Raw genomic sequence first — 21,059 nt, forward strand, 5'->3', positions numbered from 1 at the left:
TGCTAGCTGCCTTACCATTTATCTTGCCTGTAACGGCTGTTTAGAGATTAAATCCCTCAGGGGTCCTTCCCAGGGTCAGCATCATTTATACTGAGGTGCAGGATGAGAGGAAATAGGCCTAACTCAAGAAGAAAGAGGTGAAAGAAGAAAGGGAAATGAACTAAAGTCTGGGATAAGAAAATGAGGGAACCAAAGATCCAAAACTGTTATCTGTCTTATCTGTTCTCAGCAGTCACTTGATTGAGTCTGGATATGTTTTTATTTCATATTAAGATGTTATTTTAAACCAGACCAAATCTAAAATCATATTACTGTTTTGAGCATTCTGACACACATCTACAGTAAGTTGTTCTTGTAGGTCATATCCTACATTGAATTGCAAACTGTTGAAGCTGTGATCAGCTGCCTGCTTTCCTTGTCTTTTTTTAACTTCATCCAATACTGTAAAACTGCTTTTCTGTCCTTTGCTCCCAATACCCTGCCTCTTCCACTCCCTCCTCTCTTTCTTGAAGATCTTCTTTGGCCTCTGGGTGCAGGAGGTTAATGCATCCTCCTTTTCTTTTTGCTTTGTTATCTCAAGGCATCCTTTGTCACAAGATACATTTGTCATTTCTTTTAAGACAGGAGAGATGGTGGCAGGCTGCAATGCACAGGCAGAGGGAAACGGATGAACTATATATATATATACATATATATATATATATGTATATATATATATATGTATATATATATATGTATGTGTATGTATATATATATATATGTATATATATATATGTATGTGTATGTATATATATATATATATATACATATATATGTATGTATATATATATATATATATATATGTATATGTAGTAATCAAATAGGAAATTTAGAATGATCGATTCATTCTAATCTTAGAAAGGTGTCCTAACAATGTCTCTAACAAGGTCTCTCCTTTTAGAAACATCCCAAAAAGCATAAGTGAAGGAAGTCTTCTGTGCTCTGCAACAAAATCCTCAAACCTGTCTCTAGGATCTGTTTATATTGTCTGCAGCCGACAGTCAGACAGCTGAGCTGTAGGCAAAAGATTGGAAAGGACTTTATCTAAAAGAAGGAATGAAGAAAATAAATATCTGAAGTATAAACATGCTCTCAGTGGAAGAATAACTTTATGAAATGGGGTGATAATATGACCTGGTCTAAGGAGCTTGGAAAGAAAAGCGTCTGGACTTCTTAAAGTTGCTTGAAGACGTTTCACCTCTCATCCGAGAAGCTTCTTCAGTTCTAAGGTCATTGTTAAACCTGGCCCCACCCTATCATGTGAATTCACATGATAGGGTGGGGCCAGGTTTAACAATGAGCTCACCCGAAACCCTGGCTGATTAGGTCCCACACCCGCTTTCACACCTTGGCTCATGTGATTAGAGGATCACCAGGGGGTCCTTTGTCCCTCTTTGGGGGGATACTCCCACTGGGTTTAAATCTGGGACTCTCGGCCATTTGACCTTAGAACATAAGAAGCTTCTCGGATGAGAGGTGAAACGTCTTCAAGCAACTTTAAGAAGTCCAGACGCTTTTCTTTCCAAGCTCCTTAGACTACGATGACCTGGATGACTGAGAACCTTCACAGACATAATATGACCTGTTTTCTTTGATACCAAGTAACCGCTGCCAATGATTTTACAACATCCATTTGAGTTAGGGGTGGGCGATATAAACGATATATGATAGAAACGATATAGATTTGGCCAACGATAGAGATTTTGACTATATCGCGATATCGCGATATCGCATGTTGATGATGTCATCAAGCTGCGCCTGTTTTGGTAGAAAGTATCACAGTGGCTACAAGCATTATCATCAGTAAATTATGTTCTCCTGACTGAAGTTTGGCCCGTGTATAGCATCCTGCTATGTGATTGCATTTGTCCCTAACCACCAGAATCCCTCACGTTAACTTTTATCGAGTGGAAAAAAAGTTGCCGTTCATCCTCCAGCTTCACTGTGCTAATGTTATGCTAACATAGCTGTGTCGCTAGCAATCACGTAGCACAACATTATATACCAGGTAGTCCAACTTCGGTAACCGTGCAAACGCCACTGCTGTTTAGTGTTTCTGTCTTCACTTATGTTGGAAGTGATAGCAGAGCTGTACGTTTTAATTAGTTTCAAAAATCTCTGTCAGAACATGGTATGAAATGTTTAGGTGTAAACTAGCGAGCTAACTTCCTGTTAACTTCTAACTCCGTTAAATTTAATAATGGATGCATGGATGTTAAACTTAATTGTTACACCCGATAAAGCAGCAACGCTGATGATTTAATTAAAGATGAAAGAATTTAGACTGTTTTTAACTCTCAGTGTTCGTTTGACTTTGGGACCTGAAGGGGACGGAGTTTTGGACCCAGATTACTCCTCACTACGGCAGCCGTAATGCTCTGACAATCCATCAAGCAGTCCATCAGCAGGCTTACCAAAGTTGTACTAAAACATTTTTTAACAGATTTCTACACGCCAAAATCGGTTCAAGGTCAGTGAGCACAACCAGAATTCATACATAAGGCACACTCGCGATTTTTGAGAAAATTAAAGGATTTTAAGTGTGCCTTATAGTTTGGAAAATACGTTATACAGAAGAAAAGAATATATCGTGATATATATCGTTATCGTACATGCTTCAAATTATATCGCGATATGAATTTTAGGCCATATCGCCCAGCCCTAATCTGAGTCTCCTCAAGATTTACTTGAGATGGTATGTATATGTCAAATGGCATGGTATTTAAATGGTATTTATAAAGCTTATAGGTAAGAAACAATAGATGTGTTCTAAATATTAGGTGTGATCAAAAGCTTTTGCACACAATTCAGGAAGGCCATGTAAATGCTGCAGCAGTAATTTTTGTAATTCAGGATTGTGTGTTTACACACACAGGCCAACTAAAATAAGAGACCAGATCATTAAAACAAACGTGTATGCTTTCCTTTAAAAGTCCCCATGCAAACACAGACTTGCGTTGTTAGTTCAGGGACTTCACACACACATAAACACACACTACTCTGTTCCCCTCAATATTTCCTTTTGTGCACGCTGTCGGCTGCTTGCCTCCTCATTTCAGCTTGCCAGATTCATCACAGCATGCTGTGGTCAAACTTGTCATGTCCTGTCTGTAAGGTCTTTAGACATGCTCTTGTGACAACTTCAAGGTGCACATTTGTGATTTGCACCATGGAGTAGAAGCAGTACCTTATAAAAGAATCTCTATCAGCACGGACTGGGTGATATGCTGTGATCATACTCTTAATGCGTCAAAAGGAAAACATTCAGCACAAATTACCTGAAATGTTGTGCAAAGACATTTGGGTGCATTACAATGTGCCTGCTTACAGACATTTAAAATATTTTTTTTAAACAAAAAAGTCTTTGCTTGATACCTAAATTTCAATTATTACCCCATGAAATGATAAACCATTTCAACAGCTTCACTTCTGAGTCAGTGGAGATCCACTAGATCCTTCAAATGTGGTAACTTTTAAAGAAACTTTGATGGGAATCACAGTGAAATTTCAATCAACTATGGGTCTTGCTTTTTTTTAAAGATGATATCTGTCTGAGGTTTTCAATGGTATAAACTCAGAGCATTACCATCCACAGGAAAAAAAGAAGAATATTTCAAAGCAGAAATAAAGGAAATGCCCATACTGCTGATTTTATTCTTGGGTGCTTTAATATTTGCTTATTATAGTGAAAAGTTGTGCACTTTTTAGAAAGCCTTCATATGTTTCTGAACCCTCCCATCCAAAAATTCCCAGAAGACACCAGGATGAAGGTTGTAAACATGTGGAGAAGCTACAACAACAGAGGCTAGCGTGGTTTTCATGCTGTTCCAAGCAAGAAAATGGCACATTTGTTATCTTTCCCAACAAAGGGATCTAACCTTGACTATGATGTGTCAGACCTGTGCCAGCTAAGCCTCCCATTGGGTCCAAAGACAAACAGCACATCAGCTAATTAAAAAGAACGCCAGATGGCAAAAACCTCTGTGTAGTCACTTAAATAGTAAGTTTAAGTTCATTTTGAGGCTGCAGTAAATCAGTTGCACAGAGTTGTGATTTAAGATTTTGTTATGAATTTTCATTTTTCTAAACCCGATCGAACATCTTTGCTCAAGGAGCTGACCGATATTCTAGTTTCCTGAATGATAGAAGTGGTCCTCTATGGCATTCATATGCTTTTGTACTTCAGTTTTAGTAATGGATGCTGTCAAGTGACCTACAGGAGATCATCTACAGCATAGATTCTATCTAGAATTATAAATTTACTTTGTTTCAAGTTTTTTGCTGCTACAGCTCTTTGACATCTAGCCAGCTTAGATTGTTATCACTGTGTTTGGGGTTTTCTTGGAAAGACATGCAGAAAAACTGTAAAATGTGTCAACCTTTACTATATCTTTTTCTTTTGTCATCTGCCAGTGGAGCCACTGAAAGCAGCCCTATGAACTGTTTTGGAATCCATTCAGATTGCAAACAGTCCCATAGCTGTTCTTTTTTACCAAACTTCATGTCCACATCTCTAACCATGCAACTCTACTAATAGGTCAAAAATTGGACACATATACAAATGTACTGTATATTCAAAAAACTATTGAACAATATGCCTGATTTTTTTTTATTGATTTTTCAAAGTCACATTTGTGATTCATGGAATTTAACCACTGCCTCACACATTTTGAATAATAATATTTAGTGTGCTTGCCTGAAACAAATACTTACTGTGTTTGTTGGTCCTATGATATATCTACTTGTTATGTGAACCTAATCATCTATTTTTTATTTTTATTTTATTTCTTTAGACCAAAGTTCTCTTAACCAAAATTGGGGCAGATGGCATTTAGACCAAACCACAGGCAGATTACAAAATCAGCATGTATTATTGATATTTCATTTCCTGTGGAGTAAAGTTCAAAATACCTAAAAAAATCAAACATCAAAATCCCATTTTGATTGAGAAAAAGAATGTTAAAATAAAAAACAAAATGCTAAGAAAACAAAAATAGGACGCTTAAATGTATATCTGAGATTTATCATCGTAACCCTCTAACCTTTTCGTCTTATCTTCTGCTGGAATCAGAGCACAGCAGCGTTGGATGATGGTTTTGGCACCCTGAAAAGAAACAGCTCTCAAAATCAATCCCTTTTCTTTAAGTCAAAACAAGCATACCCCAAATTCTTTATCCATAAGAAAATAGTGTTATCACTTCATAAACAAAGAAGTTTTTTTTATATCTTGTTGTAAAAACCAACAATCGTTTAAACAAGTCAGACCTTAAGACCACCGTTAAATAACACTTAAGTATGTTGGGCTTTTATATGACTGCCTTCCAGGTTGCTGCATTTAGGCCTTACCCCATCTTTACCTCTGCTTCTATTATGTAGAAACCAACACACACATACATCTGCTCATACTATACATAGGCACATGCTGAGTTGACACTTGGCTGACCAGTGCAGAACAGAGGGCTGGACCTCCCATTACTGAACAAAAAGCTTGTGGTCTCGCTCCACTGGTGAGGGTGTCAGCAGCTCCCTGTCCACCCAGCCAGAAGCAGGGTAATGGATTGTGTTACTCCTCATTGTTGACATTGCAACAGATCTGAGGTTTAGTATATTCCCATCCTCTCCCTTCTCTCTCGTTTCAAATCTTCTTTTACTGCTTCCCCTTTCTGCTTCGTCACCTGATGTGTGTCAGATACCTTAACTAAAATCTCTTCAGCAGTGACATTATACAGGTTTTGTTTACATCTGTATATCCTATCTCCTTTGCACTCCGTCAGTGGCCTGATGTGATAAGAGTTTTCTGTTGACTCTATGTGTTACAGAGTGGATTTTCTGGTCAGCAAGTATACTGCTCTGTCACAAATCCACACATCATGTGTACTGTATAGCTGTTATGTGGATTCAGTTAGTTTTGATCAGATTATACTGCTTCTAAAAAATCTGACCTGTTTCATCTCCATTGTATTCAAGCAAAACGTTTAGCATGTTGCTAAAAGCTTCTTAAAGGTTTGGCAGTTAGCAGGATTTAAGTGTTAAACAAGTTTTTCTTCTTTTGAGTATATTTGCAAAGCCAATTTTTAAGGGTTTTTTTTTAAATCCTGCTTTGTTCACATCTGTGTTTGCCATCTTAGTATGTCTAATATCTACACCCCTTTTTGCTGGAACAGTCCTCTATTATTATAATCTCAGTGAAACATTGTAAAGCCATTTGAAACACATTACATCCATAACATGATAAAACATTTTGGTTGTGAAAACAGCGATCAAAAAAGTGCGCAGGATACCTTTTATCACCGAGACTGCCTTGTAAAACATTTGCTGGGAATGAAATGAAAGGATCAGGATGTTCTCTCAATTGTCTTAAATCTGATTATTAATAGGTTTTTTGTTATATTTGTTTTGCCTCTTCTGCATTTTCTACCACCATGAGCTATTCTCATTTCCAGTAAAGATGACTAATCTTTCTCCTACACTCTCTTTATGTGCTGCAGGCTGTTGCAACAGACCCTTTTCCAGTAAAGATGCTTTATGACAAATCACATGACCAGGTGTGGGTCCTAACCTGGGGGGACATGGACAAAACCCACCCAACACTTCAGGTAAGTGTGAAGTACTTTGCAGCAGTTACTTTTGAAAGACAAGCTAAATGGTTCAACTTAAATTACAGCTCTGTGAATGAGAGGGAACTGGATATTAACTATTAAAGGGACACTTAAACATTTTGTGCTTTGTTTTGTCTCCTGTCTGCAAAAAAAGACAGGCTATTATTTTGGATATCTTTCTTTAATAAGGAACAGGGAGCTCATCGGTGTCGCAGGCTCGCTTGTTAATCAGTGAACTGTAATCATCAAACATGAAACAAAGCTTAGAGCAGCTATAAAATTACAAAACAGACCTGCTTATTATCATCCGTCTACACTTGCTTTTTGGTGGTGTGTATTTCTCAACTCTGATTCGTTTCCTGGGAGAGTATAATCTGCGTTAGCTGTAAAAAGTTTACCAAGCGAGGAAAAACCTGGCTTATAACTAATTGAGCACACTTGTGTGCCAGCGTCCTTTGTTTATGTGATAAGTATTTGTGTGACAAAAACTAATCTATGTATGTTTTAGAGCATTTACCAAGCCAGCAAAACAGCAATTCACAGCTGTGGTGTTGTCGGCTTGTGCCGAGCGTCCCTTTGGGCCGCTGGTGCTGGAGGCTTCACAAATGAGAAATGATCACAGGTGTGGTTGTATTTAATCCACCTCAGGGGATGGGTTGTGACAAGGGAATAGGGAGGAAGATGCAGAGAGGGTCGAGAAGGTGGAGGGAAGAGGGAAGAGACCAGAGCTGGCACCGATGGAGGATGATGCTGTTTTTAAAGGGCTGGTATTTTTAGGTCTGCCTGTTTTGCATGTGCATCGGTGGAAGATGAGTAAAGCTACCAAGGGATCGTACTGTAATCTCTGTAAATGACAATAACATGTTTATTGTTCTGCTTTGTCTCTTTGGGTGAAGGGACCACATTGTAATTGAGGGCCTTGTATTCTGTCTTTATGATTTGGAGACGTTTATAAGGACTGTGCAATAATGATACAGTCAAATTTACGTGTGTTTCACTTTTTATCAGTATAGATTTTTTTTCCCTACTCCAGTTAATTCTTAAGCTCTCATTTTTTTTGTGAAATGGTTCTATGAATAACACTTCTCCAGGATACTGTAATGGGTCCATTTTACATAATTATTTTTAGTTTTAATGTTAGATTCTTTTGGATCACAAGGTGCCACTACGCTTTGGCATCAAAAAGTAGTGAAAAGGATAACTGCCTGTACGTGGGTTTTAACAGTTTTCCACTGATTTATAATCTACATGGCCAGACTCCATATGTGTGCATAGATTTCCAATTTCTTCAAACTCGCACGTTTTCTTCACAGAGTGTAGGTGCATAAGCTGGAGATGTGTTTCTGTGTAGTTCTTCCGTTTTAAGGGGAGCACTCACGGCGATTATGCTGGAGTGGTTTTGAACTTCTATCAGAGTTGTAATCTTAAAAACAGCAGAAAATTCTATCAAACAATGTTTTTCATCACAGAAGAAAACATGGTTCTCCTCATTTAATTTTGAAACAAATACAAAGAGCAGCTTTGCATAACAGCTGTGCAGAAAATGCATTTTTGTTATTTTTCATTTTGTTCATTTCCCCCTCTTCCTGCCGTGGTTCAGAAGTAATGAATAATTAGTGAACAGGGTATGAATCAATCAAAAAAATGCAATTGCAGACAAACTGCATAATGGATTGGAGGCCACATGGATCACACCACAAATAAATGGTCTGATAATGTCATTATCATTTGGACTGAATGTAATTGACCTGTTCAGCAGCAGCCTGTCGCTACCAGAGGCACCGCTTCGCTTCGGCAGATCATACATGTGTATGAGTGTGTGTGTCTGCTCGTGCATGTTAATTTGAACACTCGAGATGTGCGGCTGCACGCAGGTGTGCATTCATCTCAGTGTGTGCGGCATTTTTAAGAAGCCGAGTTTGAGGATGGCTCAGTAATTCTGCGGAAGCACTGAAGAGAACGTGATTGTCAATTCATTAGGGAAGACAAATGGAGGAATCTCTGCCGGGCATAGAGAGTCATAGCCTTCCAGACTGTCAGTTCATTCTGTGTTAATGTGCTAAGAAGATATTTAAAACACAAATAGATTTTGTTTTGTTATTTTTGGATTTTTTGCTTTTTGTCTGTGTTTTCACCTCGGTGCACACAGCAAAATAGCAACTTTTTAGCCTGGGCTGGCCAAATCAAATCAAATTTATGCTCTTAATAAAAGGTATTTTAATCCCCCCTCCACAAAACTTTACACTTTGCACAGTGCAGTCAGTTCTCCTGGCAATCGCCAGACTCATCCATCGGATTGCCAGATGAAGAAGCTTGATTCGTCACTCCATTAAACGTGTTGTTTTTAATTTTCCAACCTTAACCAAGCTGCTATTTTAAGGTCTCTCACATTTAGGTTGCTTGCTGTCGACCCAGACCATGACTTTCCCCAAAACTTTACATACACCCACTACCTCTAAAATAGATCCGCCACCCTTGCCACTAACCATAATGAAGCTATTTTGAGTCTGACTGGAGGCTTGAGCTTCTTTACCCTCTCCATACTTGCTTCCTGTCATCTCTTTAGAGGTACTGTCAATTAAAGTAATAAAAGAGGATCTTAATTATTGCAGCAGTGATTCATTACTGTCGCGCCCATAGGGGCATCAGTTCAGAACATTCTGACATATCTTTCTGGAAGGCAAGTCTAAACATATTTTGCTCTTTAATTTGATGGTTCTTTTATTAAAATGTATATGTTTTTTAATTTTCTCTATGCTCATTTTAGCTCAATTTGTATCATGTTTGTAAGAGAATCTCAAGCAACTGTTTCATATTAAAAGAAGTTGACATAAACAATTGTTTGTGTCTTACAAATGTATGATATAAAACAGAGAGTTAAAAAATGCAAATCATTAACTTTAGCTGTTCTTGCATGAAGCATTGATCGTGATCTTCTTAGTTTCATTGGATCCGGGGTGTGCTTTATTGCTCTCCAGGAACAACTAGTAACTCTAAAAGAGTGTATTAGCAAAGCACAATGAATGCAGTTGCATGGGGTAATATTAAAATGCCTCATAAAATTTATTTAATTAGCGGAAAAATAATGGAGTATTTGAAGAATGCCATTTAATTTAGGCAGAGTGAATGTTGTGGAGAGTCAGAAGCTACTTGGTTAGAACAAAAATCCCCCTTAGGTGCCAGCAAGGCAGTGGCCGAGAAAAACTCAACTGGGCCTTAGTCTTGGTCTTGAGTACATGAATATGAAATCGAGGGATGAAGAATAACAAAAGGAAAGCCACTGGCATTAAGTTGCAAACACCTGCAGCCCACAGACCACCAGAGTTGCCTAATAATACATGAGTAATAGTACATTGAACCTCATTAACTCCCATCATTGTATTCTGCAACTGTTGTAATGACTTTTTGTTAATGAGGACTCGTTTCATGTCTTGCAAGCAGTGAGAAACAGGCTGATCTGTTTTGTTAAAAATGGATGAGATATTCAGCAGAGTGGGGGAAAAGAGAGCACTTCTGAGGGGTATTTCTGTAGTGTAGCAAAAGAAACTTAAACTGCTATTTTTATTTCCTTAGATTTTATAGTTCTGACGAAGAAATGCAGTCTTCCCCCCCACTGGGCATCAGGTAGAGGTTTAGCTTTGGAGTTGTAGGCGTAGACATCAAAATAGATTTAACACTTAGCTCTTTCCAGTTTAAAAAATATTCTGTATGCTCTCCAGCAACATTTTCCTAGGTGTCTAAAGAGGAGTTTGCAAACTGAGAAGGAAAACAAGCAGATTTGACCTGATCATGGCAGCATACATGATGAAGCATGTCTCATGGATAAGGTGGTTTATCAGGGTTGTATCAAAAGTGGAGGCGCTCACGGAGCACCTTAGAAGCATGCTGATTCAGTGCCAGCTGTATGACATGAGAGATGGGGCTTTTATTGTGGTGTGTGCTTCTTAGACAACCATCACTAATCAAGATGCTTTACAGAGAACTGAGATAGGGCCGTGTTTCACCAGCTCAAGTCTTATAATGTAGATGTTTATCTGTTTCACAATATATGAGGCTGTCACCCGAACAAGCTCTGATTCTTAAGACCTGACATATGAGCCTTACAGTAATTTCTCTTACAGAAGATAGAAGCAGTGCATTCTGACAAAGCTAAAACATCACAGATTTGGCTGTTCTACTTTACATTTAACCTGGTCATTAAACTAACTAAATCATTCTTGTTATATGGGTATGAAACATAATAATATTAATAATAACTTTATTTGTATAGAACTTTTCCAAACAGAGTTACAAAGCGCTTCACAGTTTGGATAAAAGCTGCAAACTAAAGTAAGCATCTGTGTTCAGACATACGAACGTGTAACCAGAAACATAATCAACCCTACAGTCAGACGTTCATTCTAAGATGCACACTTCCATACATACAAATAGTTGTCCACTATGGCCCAAAATAAAGGGGAAACAATTATAGGAAAGCTAACTTATACAATGTGATTTCAACAGTCGTTCAAAACAAAATCAGAGACTGAGCTAACCTGATAGGCTGAGGAAGACTGTGATTGTGATGAATACCTCTGGTTTTAAAATTAGAGTGTGCTACAGTGAGGAGACCCTGGTTAGAGGGTCAGAGAGGCTGGCTGCAGTAATAAGGACTAAGATGCTCTGCTATGTAAGCAGGGACCTGTCCATATGTTAATAACAGGATTTTAAAGTGGATTCTGAATTTTATTGCCAGTGAAGATTAGCAAGAATAGGTGTGAAGCAAGTATACGGTTACTTTAACAGTTGTTATGGTACAATAATCACATATCAGAATCCTAAATAACTAGTTAGAATGTTGTTTCTCTTGGTTACAATAATCTGGTTTAAGATCATGTCAGCCTACATAATTCCCATTACGTTTAGTGAGGCATATCTTGTTATAGTGCAGTGCTCTTTTGGGAAACCATGGCTTCTGGAATCCATGTGGATATTGCTCTGTAATTACAACCCAACCAATTTCCCATTGTATGCTCAACAGCAGCAGCAAAGACAGTGAAATGTAACACACCATTCTAAAGTCTAATTAGATTTGTGTGGTTACATGGAAAACAGTTTTCTAGCAAGTGTTTTTTTAAACTGTGAATTGTATAGCTAAAAGGTGCATAGTGTATATTTCTAAAATCTTAGAAATGTTTAATATCGATGAGTGAATAAAATTTAAAAAATGTCAAATAGTCCTTAATTAAGAAAATTCCGATAGAAGACCATGTGAAGTTCAGCTTTTGAAGGATTACACTGAAAACTTTAAAGGGTTTAAACCACAAAAATAATGTATTTGCATTGGTGTTAAATAGTAAATATTCGTTTTACATTTTTCTGGAACTGTCTACAGGTTATTCCTCAAGCCAGTGTGGGTGAAGTACATCATGCCATACGTACAACTTTTCAGAGGGTGAACGACTTCTTCATTCCTCCAACTAACCTCATCATCACTCACGTGAGGTAAATCCGTACCCATTTAGCAGCCTTTCACCTTAAAACAGGTGACCTTATTGCTCTCGTTCATCGTAGCTGTCCCACTAAAGCAAAGGAGAAAAGAGCAAATGAGAATTATAATGAGAACCTCGATGTGTATTAATCACTGCACAAAAATTCTAGAAAGGCTATTAACCTCTTCTGTGAACTTTGCCAATTTAGGTTTGCCTTTGTCTTTCTCAAAAATGAGCCCGCGGTTCACAAGATTGATCTGGAGACCCTTCACCGTGTCAAGACCATCAGCCTAAAGAACTACAGCTGCATCCCAGTAAGCATGGCCTACACACACCTGAGTGGCTTCTACTTCATCCAGTGCCAGACCAAGAGCCTTCTAGCCCCACAACAGCTCCTGATCGACAGTGTGACAGACGCCGTGATTGGGCCAAACCTCAATGTCACAGGCCAGGCTTTTGTGTCACCAGACGGGCGCTACATTGTGACACCTGACCCACAGAGCTCAAAGCTGATAGTACAGACAGTGTCATTCCAAGGGGAGCTGAGTCTCAACCAGGAAATAGACGAGCCTGTGGCGGTCTCTGATCTTGTTTTTCAGCCTTCTTTCACGGAGTCCAACCAGCATGTGGCCGTTGCCACCTCGGGCTCAGGAACGGACCTGCTCTTTGCCGATCTGTCCTCAGGCCACACCGAGGTTCTCCGGAGCCTCAAGCAGCCCCTGGCCCCCCAAGCCTGGCCCTGGGGAGGCCCTAACAGAGTGGTTGTCTCCAGTGGGTTGTTTGGACAATATCTGGTGACACCATCAGCCGAGTCCCTCTTTGTTCTTAATGGCAAACAGAGAACGCCGCACTGCGAGGTGTCAGACATCAAGAGAGGCAACACAATTGTCTGGGTTGGAGAGGTATGAGTGACAAGGAAAAACAAAAGTGAACAAGATTTAGAATTAGGGGAAAAAAGGAAAGATCAGGCCAAATTACCTATTATTAAGATTTATGTGAACATAAGTTGTGGACTCAACCCTGGGACTGAGCAAGAGAGAAACCTGCCTGGGTTTGTTGTAACAAAAGTACACGTAAAAATAGAGTAATTGAGAAAATATTCCGAAAATCTGTTGTGATATTTATATTGGGAGAAAGTGTCAATGCCGTTCAGTGCAACAGTGATCTATGTGCACTTAACTATACAGAATTGTACATTATTGCACTTCCTTCCATGTTATCACAGCAAATAGGTACCTGAAGAGGGGTTATAACAAACTATGAACTATGCACAATGCTCACTTTTTTTAGACTAAAAAGCTTTCCAGTTTTTGTTTATCTCAACAATGTTTGTCGTTTTCACCAGTGCCGCATATAATCACCACAAACTGTCTGTCCCGTCTGCCTTTAGTGTCCTGAGTGCGTGTCCTGAGTCCTTTTAAAAGCTACCACCACCATCTGTTTACTCGCCTTTGTCATGGTATTGTACTGTATTCTCCCTCTGAAAGCTTTCATTCTCCTAATGCTGGCAGAGGTTGGCTTTATACACGTGTAATACCCTTATTTACATTGTCTGTCCAAAGAGCTCAATTGGTCCGTTAGCCGTCGACAATGGATGTTTCGGTTGCAGTGGAAGCCTAACCTGAAATGAAAAGTAGATCTTTTGGTCTCTTGCAATGTTATAATCTGTCCCCTGCTGTCTCACATTTATTCTGAACCTGCAGTACAGCTCTGTGCTGTGAAGCCTGAAAATGCCACTTATACCACTTAGCAGATTCCCTCAGGGTAATGACTCCAGTTTACACTGACCCATATGCTGAGGCCAAGCCAAAGTAGCATCAGTGCTGCTATCTGACAGGCTGTGAGCATTTGTAGATCTCCTAAGAGAGCCGTGCATCAAGATCAAACAAGTCAGGTAGACTAGACACTTCTCACTTGGTAATTAGTAAGAGAAAAAACTTTCTGTAAAGAAGTCACGCATGTACACAAAAATATATTCTATATTTCAAAGTCTTGCAACCTGTTTCAAAAGTAGGGATACATTTTGACAGCAATATGTACTGTATTAAAACAGTTTTCCTTTTTTCCAGGAATACTAATTGTCAAATTGCAAAAAGTACTAAGTGTGTTTATTACTTAAACACTGTATTCCTACTTTTGAACTAAAAAGGCTAGAGTGTCTGTCTGAGAGCAGCAAGTGAATAAACACCAGCAAATCTCCATCTGTCAAAATAGCAGATATTTCCTATCTGTGGTTGAACTGCATCATCTTCTGTGTAACTACATTTTCCACTTGGACTAATCATCATAATGATGATCCATTAGCAGCAATATAGCGCTGCGGCTTCTCTGCAGATGTAATAATGTCATCAAAAATTACTGGAACCATAAAGTCTCTTATCATTCCTGGCTTTTCATATTAGTGCCAGTCTATATATAAATGCTGAGTTTGGACAGCACTTTTGATGGCTTTTACATAGTAGATGAAAATTGGCTACAGTTTGGGGGTAATTACTTCTTTTTTTTTTTTTTTGCTTATTTGTCTTTTGAGACTTTTAGTAACCTACTTTAGGAAAAGCACTTTGTGCGAACAAATTTGGTCTTATGTGGAATATACAGAACAAAGTTTTAAAAAATTTAACATATAACATTTTTTTAAAATCAAAAGTTTTTCAGATCTGCCAATTATGTAAGGACTGACTTGCCACAGAGAAAAAAAAACAATCGTTTATTTGACCTAGTCACGCAATGCCTCTAAATTTGATACTGAATGTAACTAAAATAAGTATCAAACATGAGCTTGGTGCGAAACAGTTGTTCATTCATCGGGTCACCATGACAAGCAGTTCTATTACATTTCAGGCATATTTTCATACAGTGAGTTTCAAGTGGTACAAGTTCAGTTTTGTCTCACGTCAACAGCTGCCTCAGGGTCTTTGTGCCAGTTTTTATAATCATTTATAAAAACACCTGAAATTGTAACGTTCTCCCACAGTTGCTCCAATAGCCTGCTTGTCTCACATATTTAACAGGTGTTTAACATGACCCTCTTCTTTTTTTAGAGGAGACCTTTTTTGGCAACTATTCAATTAATTCGCTCTGCATTTCTCTCACAGTATGCTGTTCTTAACATTTGATTAATTCAGACACTGCTAATACAAAATCAGGACTTGAAGCTGTGTTCTGAAGATCTTTGTGACAGCGTAGATTTTACATTTGTGTAGGTAAAAGCATTATTCTTTGCACGAAGCCCAGCGTAGAGTTGCTGTTAATTGAAATCACGTTTAAAAAAACAAACAAAAACCAGTACTTTACAAAACAGTAGGATCATAGCTTAATCACATGGCAAGAGGAATATTTTTGTTAATTTTTTGTGAATTTAAATCTTGTACATGTTGTCATCACAGCACAAATGCTCACAGCCTTTGAGATCCAACAGTTCCTGACCTTTTAATGGCAGGCCGTGAATATTAAAGACATAATTAAACGTCATTTACCAAGATGTCAAAGACCAGCTTGAGTGTGAAAAAACTACTGTAAATCCAAATGGAGTCTTGTGGTGTATCTGCAACCTAAATGAAATAATAATCATTTTTCCTAATACGTAGTTGTGCCTGTTACTCCCCAATGCGATGCAATGTGTAGGGTAGAACACAGGAGCGAAGCAGATTCGTCCTTCTTGTTTGTGACTTCGGTATTTGCTGCTAATCTGCCATGAAAACCGTTCCGGCATGAAAGTATGACTGAATTAACTTTCTGAAGGCAAAGATTCAATGATGTTTCCTAGACCACTGTTGCACTGAGGAGAGAAAAATATACGTATATATATATATAAATATATATCTGACATACATTTATGCTATCATGCTTATAATGGAAATTCCTTAAATTTGTAATCCAGTTTTCTGTCTCAAAAAAAAGAAAAAATCTGGCTCTGATGCTTCCTAAAGTCACTATCCCATCCAAAGTCACTTCCCAATGGCTCTAATCAAGTAATAAACAGTATTTGACAACTCTTAACACATGCATGTAATGAAAATAGGCCTCCAGTATGATCACGGACCTCTTGGTGATCTCTCACAGTCACATACAGTTCACAGTTGCTTGTGTAAAAGTCACTTTTCTGTCTTCTCATTGTCACGTCTTTCAGCTTCTCTCTTAAGGTCGATTCAGCAGTAAAACATTGCTACTAGAGTCAAGGAGAGCAAGAACAAAGAGACTGCACCTGCGCTTGCTGATATAACTACATAACTGGCTCACTTATGTTGTTTGTTTGGATCTACCTTCAGTGTCACATGACTATTTCTGTACCTCTCCTTTAACCCTAAAGTAAGGGGCCGAAGAGCTGAACCGCTTGGTGTGATAGACATTGATAGGAACCACTGTTGTAGATATCATTGTTCATGTTTAGAACACGTTCAGACATGACAAAACTGACTGTACAGTTTTCTTTATGCATTTTGTGTGTTCTGGTTTATGAGGGAATTGTTTTGTAAGAAAAAAATCGAAATAAATATATTGTAAAAATCATTCAAGTGTGTTTTCACTTCATTACTGTTAGAAACTGGGATAAGCTAACTAATTAATTTGTCTATTGCACTAATTTGATCATTTGTAGTGCTTAACAATTCACTTTTCCCCCCTTTTTAGCCTCCAGGTTTTTTTTAATCTTTGTCGATGTCAGTTTGCAGGAATAGAACAGCTCCATTTAAACCTAAATCATGCTTTTATCACTCTCAAATTCCTTTTTTGTTGGGGTTTTTTTTTTTTTGCATTCATCTAACCTGGTTTGCATGTGAACATGGCCACAAATTTGCTAGTAATTAGAACTATATTCTATATTATTCTTTCCAAGTGCCATCAAAAGACATTAGTATAAAAAATGAATTACGTTACAAATAGACTCAAGCATTCTGAAATCCCATTTGATACCCATTTTGGGTGTTTTCTGGTCATTCGATGGTTATCAAATCAGATTATTTGTAATCACACATTGCCAGCAGCTGCTAGTAGGCTCAGTACATTGTTGTCATCTCATTCAACAGTGGTCACTTCATATTGCTTAACAAATGTGATCGCTGAGTGTTTTCACTTTAAAGTCTGTGTAAGGTGGCAGTAGTTCCATGAACTATGAGACATAAGTTCAAGATCCCCTTTTTTCTTTCTTTTTGACCTTCTGTTTCCATGATTGCTGAAGATTTTAAGTGTGCTGCTTAAGACGTACTGAGGCTGGTAGTAGTCACGGAAATATTCATGCCAATTCACACATCCAAATCAGCTGATTCAGTCACATATATTAGTTCACACATATGAATGTAGTCTATTATGGTTCTAGTTAGCTGGTTGAACATAAAAAAGACAGTGAATCCATTGTAATCTGTGGATTTTGCAGGTATCACATTAGCAGTGCTGATGATATAAGTGTTCATGCCCTCAAAACAATACACAGTGAGCTAACAAATCTGAACAGTATGAACAATCTTCCTTGTTTTCATTTCCAATGTGTTGAACTTCAAATGTTATTTTTAACTATAATCATTGAGGCCTTTGATCATCTCAAAGCTGGTCATAGGTACTGTTACAATCTTACGTACAGTACAGGTTCATGGGTAAACGCCATGTTATTCAGTCTTCAAATAAGACCTCCAAAACACACACCTATCATTTATCAGTCTACCTTGAAAACCTTGAAAACTGTCCCTGCCCATTTCACAGCCTTTTTATGGCTCAGCCTGTTGATGAGGTGGCATCGAGCTGGCCTTCACTCTTGTATAAGATCATGAAATCTATTGTCTTTCTGTGCTCAACCCGCTCCAACAATCCATGGCCATTACTTGCTACACGGTTTTACAGAGAGACGTTGTCAATATGCTTTTCATCAGTGTCAAGAGTGACAGAAAGGGGGGAAGGACAGAATAAAAGACTTCCTGGAGCCAAACAACAGTGAGTTAAGTGAATCTGATCACACAGACAATTACCATCCTGTTCACACCTGCTTCAATTTCCTATGATTCAGAATAGAAAGGAAGACACCATCGTTTATCCAACTAAGACCACAAGAGGATTATACCTCGCACGCACATCTGCAAATAATGAGGATATGAGGGAATTTTCTTGATATTTATAATCTGATTCCAATATTGTCTGATGTCTAAAATGCATTTTTAAAAATATTTTTAGCTGCATTTAAATATCAGCAAAAGTGTAAGACTACACAAATCTAATTGGTAGCTGCATTTGATTTCACTGAAACAGCAACAATAAACTCACAGTTGCCATTTCAAGTGACTTGTATCTGAAAAAAGTCCAGATAAGACTTTGTCTTTGGACAAACATACGTGTGTCTCTGTTGTCTTCCAAGCTGATTACAATCTGTTTGCAAAAGACATGAATATCAAAACAAATGACCCTACTGCAGTCCAGAGGTTGAGGTTAATGCACCTGGATCTGAATCTGAATCGTGCAGAAAGAAAGAAAGAAAGAAAAGAAACCAGGAGAGTAAGTTACACTGCTAATCAATTTTGTTACAGGAATAACAGTTATACAAACAAAAATCCACTACATCATTATCCAGTAAATTAAACGTTAAAAGTAGAAATTGGTTTAGGTACACTGAAACTTCAAGACCTTTTGCTCTATAGCAGATTTCAATGCTTGTTCTGTATCATTTCAGATGCCTCATCACATGGATCCCATGTTTACAGCGGTATTGACAGCATAGAAAATAGACTGACAGAGCTTACCTGCTTACAATGAATTTCAAGGCCCAGAGGGACACTTGGAGCTCAGTTGAGTCAATATATACACTATTACTAAATGCACAACCTATAAGTCATGATAAAATTGTTAAATAAGCAGAAAACTGAAAAGATCGCATAGCAGACTGGAGCAAAAAAGTAAACTGTGTGTAAATTGGAATGACACTTCAGTGTGGATTGATCTACATTTGATCAAATGGAAAAATCTGTTCAGTGAGCTGGATGACTGACAGAGGAAAAATTGTGGGTTGCCCTTTAGGAGGAGTAAAAGTTCTAAAAATGTCTTGGAAAGATGGATGGATTTTACACCTTTCAACATCTGGTTAGGTTCTGGTCAAGCCACCTCTGTTGGTGGTTAGAGATACAGTCTCACTGAGGAAAGATATCTCAGTCTGTCCTTAATGCTTTTTGAGGCAATTCAAAGAAACTAAGTGAAAATTATAAAAGTTACAAATACTTCTACTTAAAATAATCTGTTTTTAAGCAGGATTGAGTTTATAAGAAAAATTAACTGGCGTCACAGATGTGCACTGCATATTTTGCATATTTTTTGCACTTAAATGTTTCAAATCAAACAAATTTTAATATTAGACAATAACAACCCAAGTAAATAAAAAATGCAGTTTTCAAATGATGATTCCATTTAATACGTGAAAAAGGTATCCAAACTTACTTGGCCCTATGTGAAAAAGTCATTCCCCCTGATCACAAACTAAGTGGGATTAACCACATTTTTGGAAGGCTGAGTTCAATTTAACCAGCCACACCCAGGTCTGATTACTGACAGACCTGTTAAATCAAGAAATCACTTCAGCAGAGCCTGTCTGAAAAAGTGAAGGAGGGTAAAAAGATGTCAAAAAGCAATGAAACGGGCTACAGTCTAAAGAAAAACATGAAAAACAAAGTCATTGACATTACTCTGGAAATGGTTTAAAAAAAAAAAAAAGAAGCAATTTCTAAGGATTCGGGATGCAAGCAACTCACAGTTAGAGCCAATTTCCACAAATTGAGAAAACCTAGAGCAGTGATGAACCTTCCCAGGAGCCAGCCTACCAAAACTGCATCAACCACTCATCCAGGAGGTCACAAAAGAAACCAGGACAACATCTAAAGAACTGCAGGCCTCGCTTGTCTTGGTTAAGGTCAGTGTTCATGGTTCAACAATTGGAGAGAGACTGAGCAAAAATGGCATTCAGTGGAAGAGTTACAAGGCAAAAAACACTGCAAAAGAACACACAGACTCATCTTGCATTTGCCAAAAAACATCTTGGACTGACGAGACAAAAGTTTTTGAAACCTTTTTACTCGGGTTAACTTTTTCTAACATTAAAATTTGTTTGGTGATCTGAAAGATAACGTGTGACAAATATGCTAGAAAATAAAAACTCTGAAAGGGGTCATGCTTTTTCACTGCACTATACACAAAACTTGCCACTCTGGTGTGTCAGTATTACAACAGATTTGACATATACCTACCATTAGTAACCTAAAACTCAGTTCAAGTAAGTTGTGGTACCATAACTTGATCTGTCTTGTATAACTAAACCCAACCATTATCCCAATTTCAGGATCAAATTTAAAATTTTGCCTTATGGTGGTGCTGGATGAACTGTTAGGAGATGACAACAGTTATGAACATTTTTCCTAGAGCAGACATAAGGCAGCCCTACTGGGATTTGCAGGTCAGTTCAAGTTCCCAAAACATTGGCATGTAATGGAAACTTCTTTGAGTCCAGATGTGGTGCTTACATCAGTCTTCTCCAAGCAGGTGCTCATCTTAGAGCTGATGGTCCTCTCTGGGAGGACCACACGGAGGAGGCGAATGAAAGTAAACATTTTAAAAACATGCAGTGGAGTCCTGTAAGAGAGGCTAGAAGGCATGCTGTAAGTTCACAAACATTTGGGTACAGAGGTTTCACTGTGCAACATCTTGATGGTACTCGGCATGACAGGGACTGCAAAAAAGAAAGCATTCAAGTCCACCATGCAGGCACAAAAGGACAAAGGATCTCTAGGTGGCTTTGGATCAGGATAAATGGTCCATGTGCCAAAGCTGTTGGTTAACAAGTCAAGGCCTGATCAACCAAAGGTTCCCTGAGTAAGTATGGTGTATGATGTATGTATGTATCACATTGCAAGTCCCTAAATATCTAAAGTCCTTGGGTACATCAGTTAAGATGTGTCTGGTCACAGCCTAGGATATATCTTTGTCT

The 21,059-nt window shown here is 38.2% G+C and overlaps 1 protein-coding gene across 1 annotated transcript in view; it reads left to right on the top strand.

Annotated features, from left to right (window-relative positions):
- Window positions 1-16,591, top strand: part of fstl4 (follistatin-like 4) — a 213,864-nt gene extending 197,273 nt beyond the window's left edge. The window contains exons 14-16 of the mRNA XM_063487535.1: window positions 6,528-6,635; window positions 12,013-12,122; window positions 12,318-16,591. Of these exons, the coding sequence (XP_063343605.1) occupies window positions 6,528-6,635; window positions 12,013-12,122; window positions 12,318-13,017 (918 nt within the window). The 3' untranslated portion in view covers window positions 13,018-16,591. The remainder of the gene's footprint in view (window positions 1-6,527; window positions 6,636-12,012; window positions 12,123-12,317) is intronic.
- Window positions 16,592-21,059: the final 4,468 nt, after the last annotated feature.

This window comes from Pelmatolapia mariae, linkage group LG10_11 (assembly GCF_036321145.2).
Source record: "Pelmatolapia mariae isolate MD_Pm_ZW linkage group LG10_11, Pm_UMD_F_2, whole genome shotgun sequence".
In the NCBI taxonomy this organism is placed as follows: Eukaryota; Metazoa; Chordata; class Actinopteri; order Cichliformes; family Cichlidae; genus Pelmatolapia; species Pelmatolapia mariae.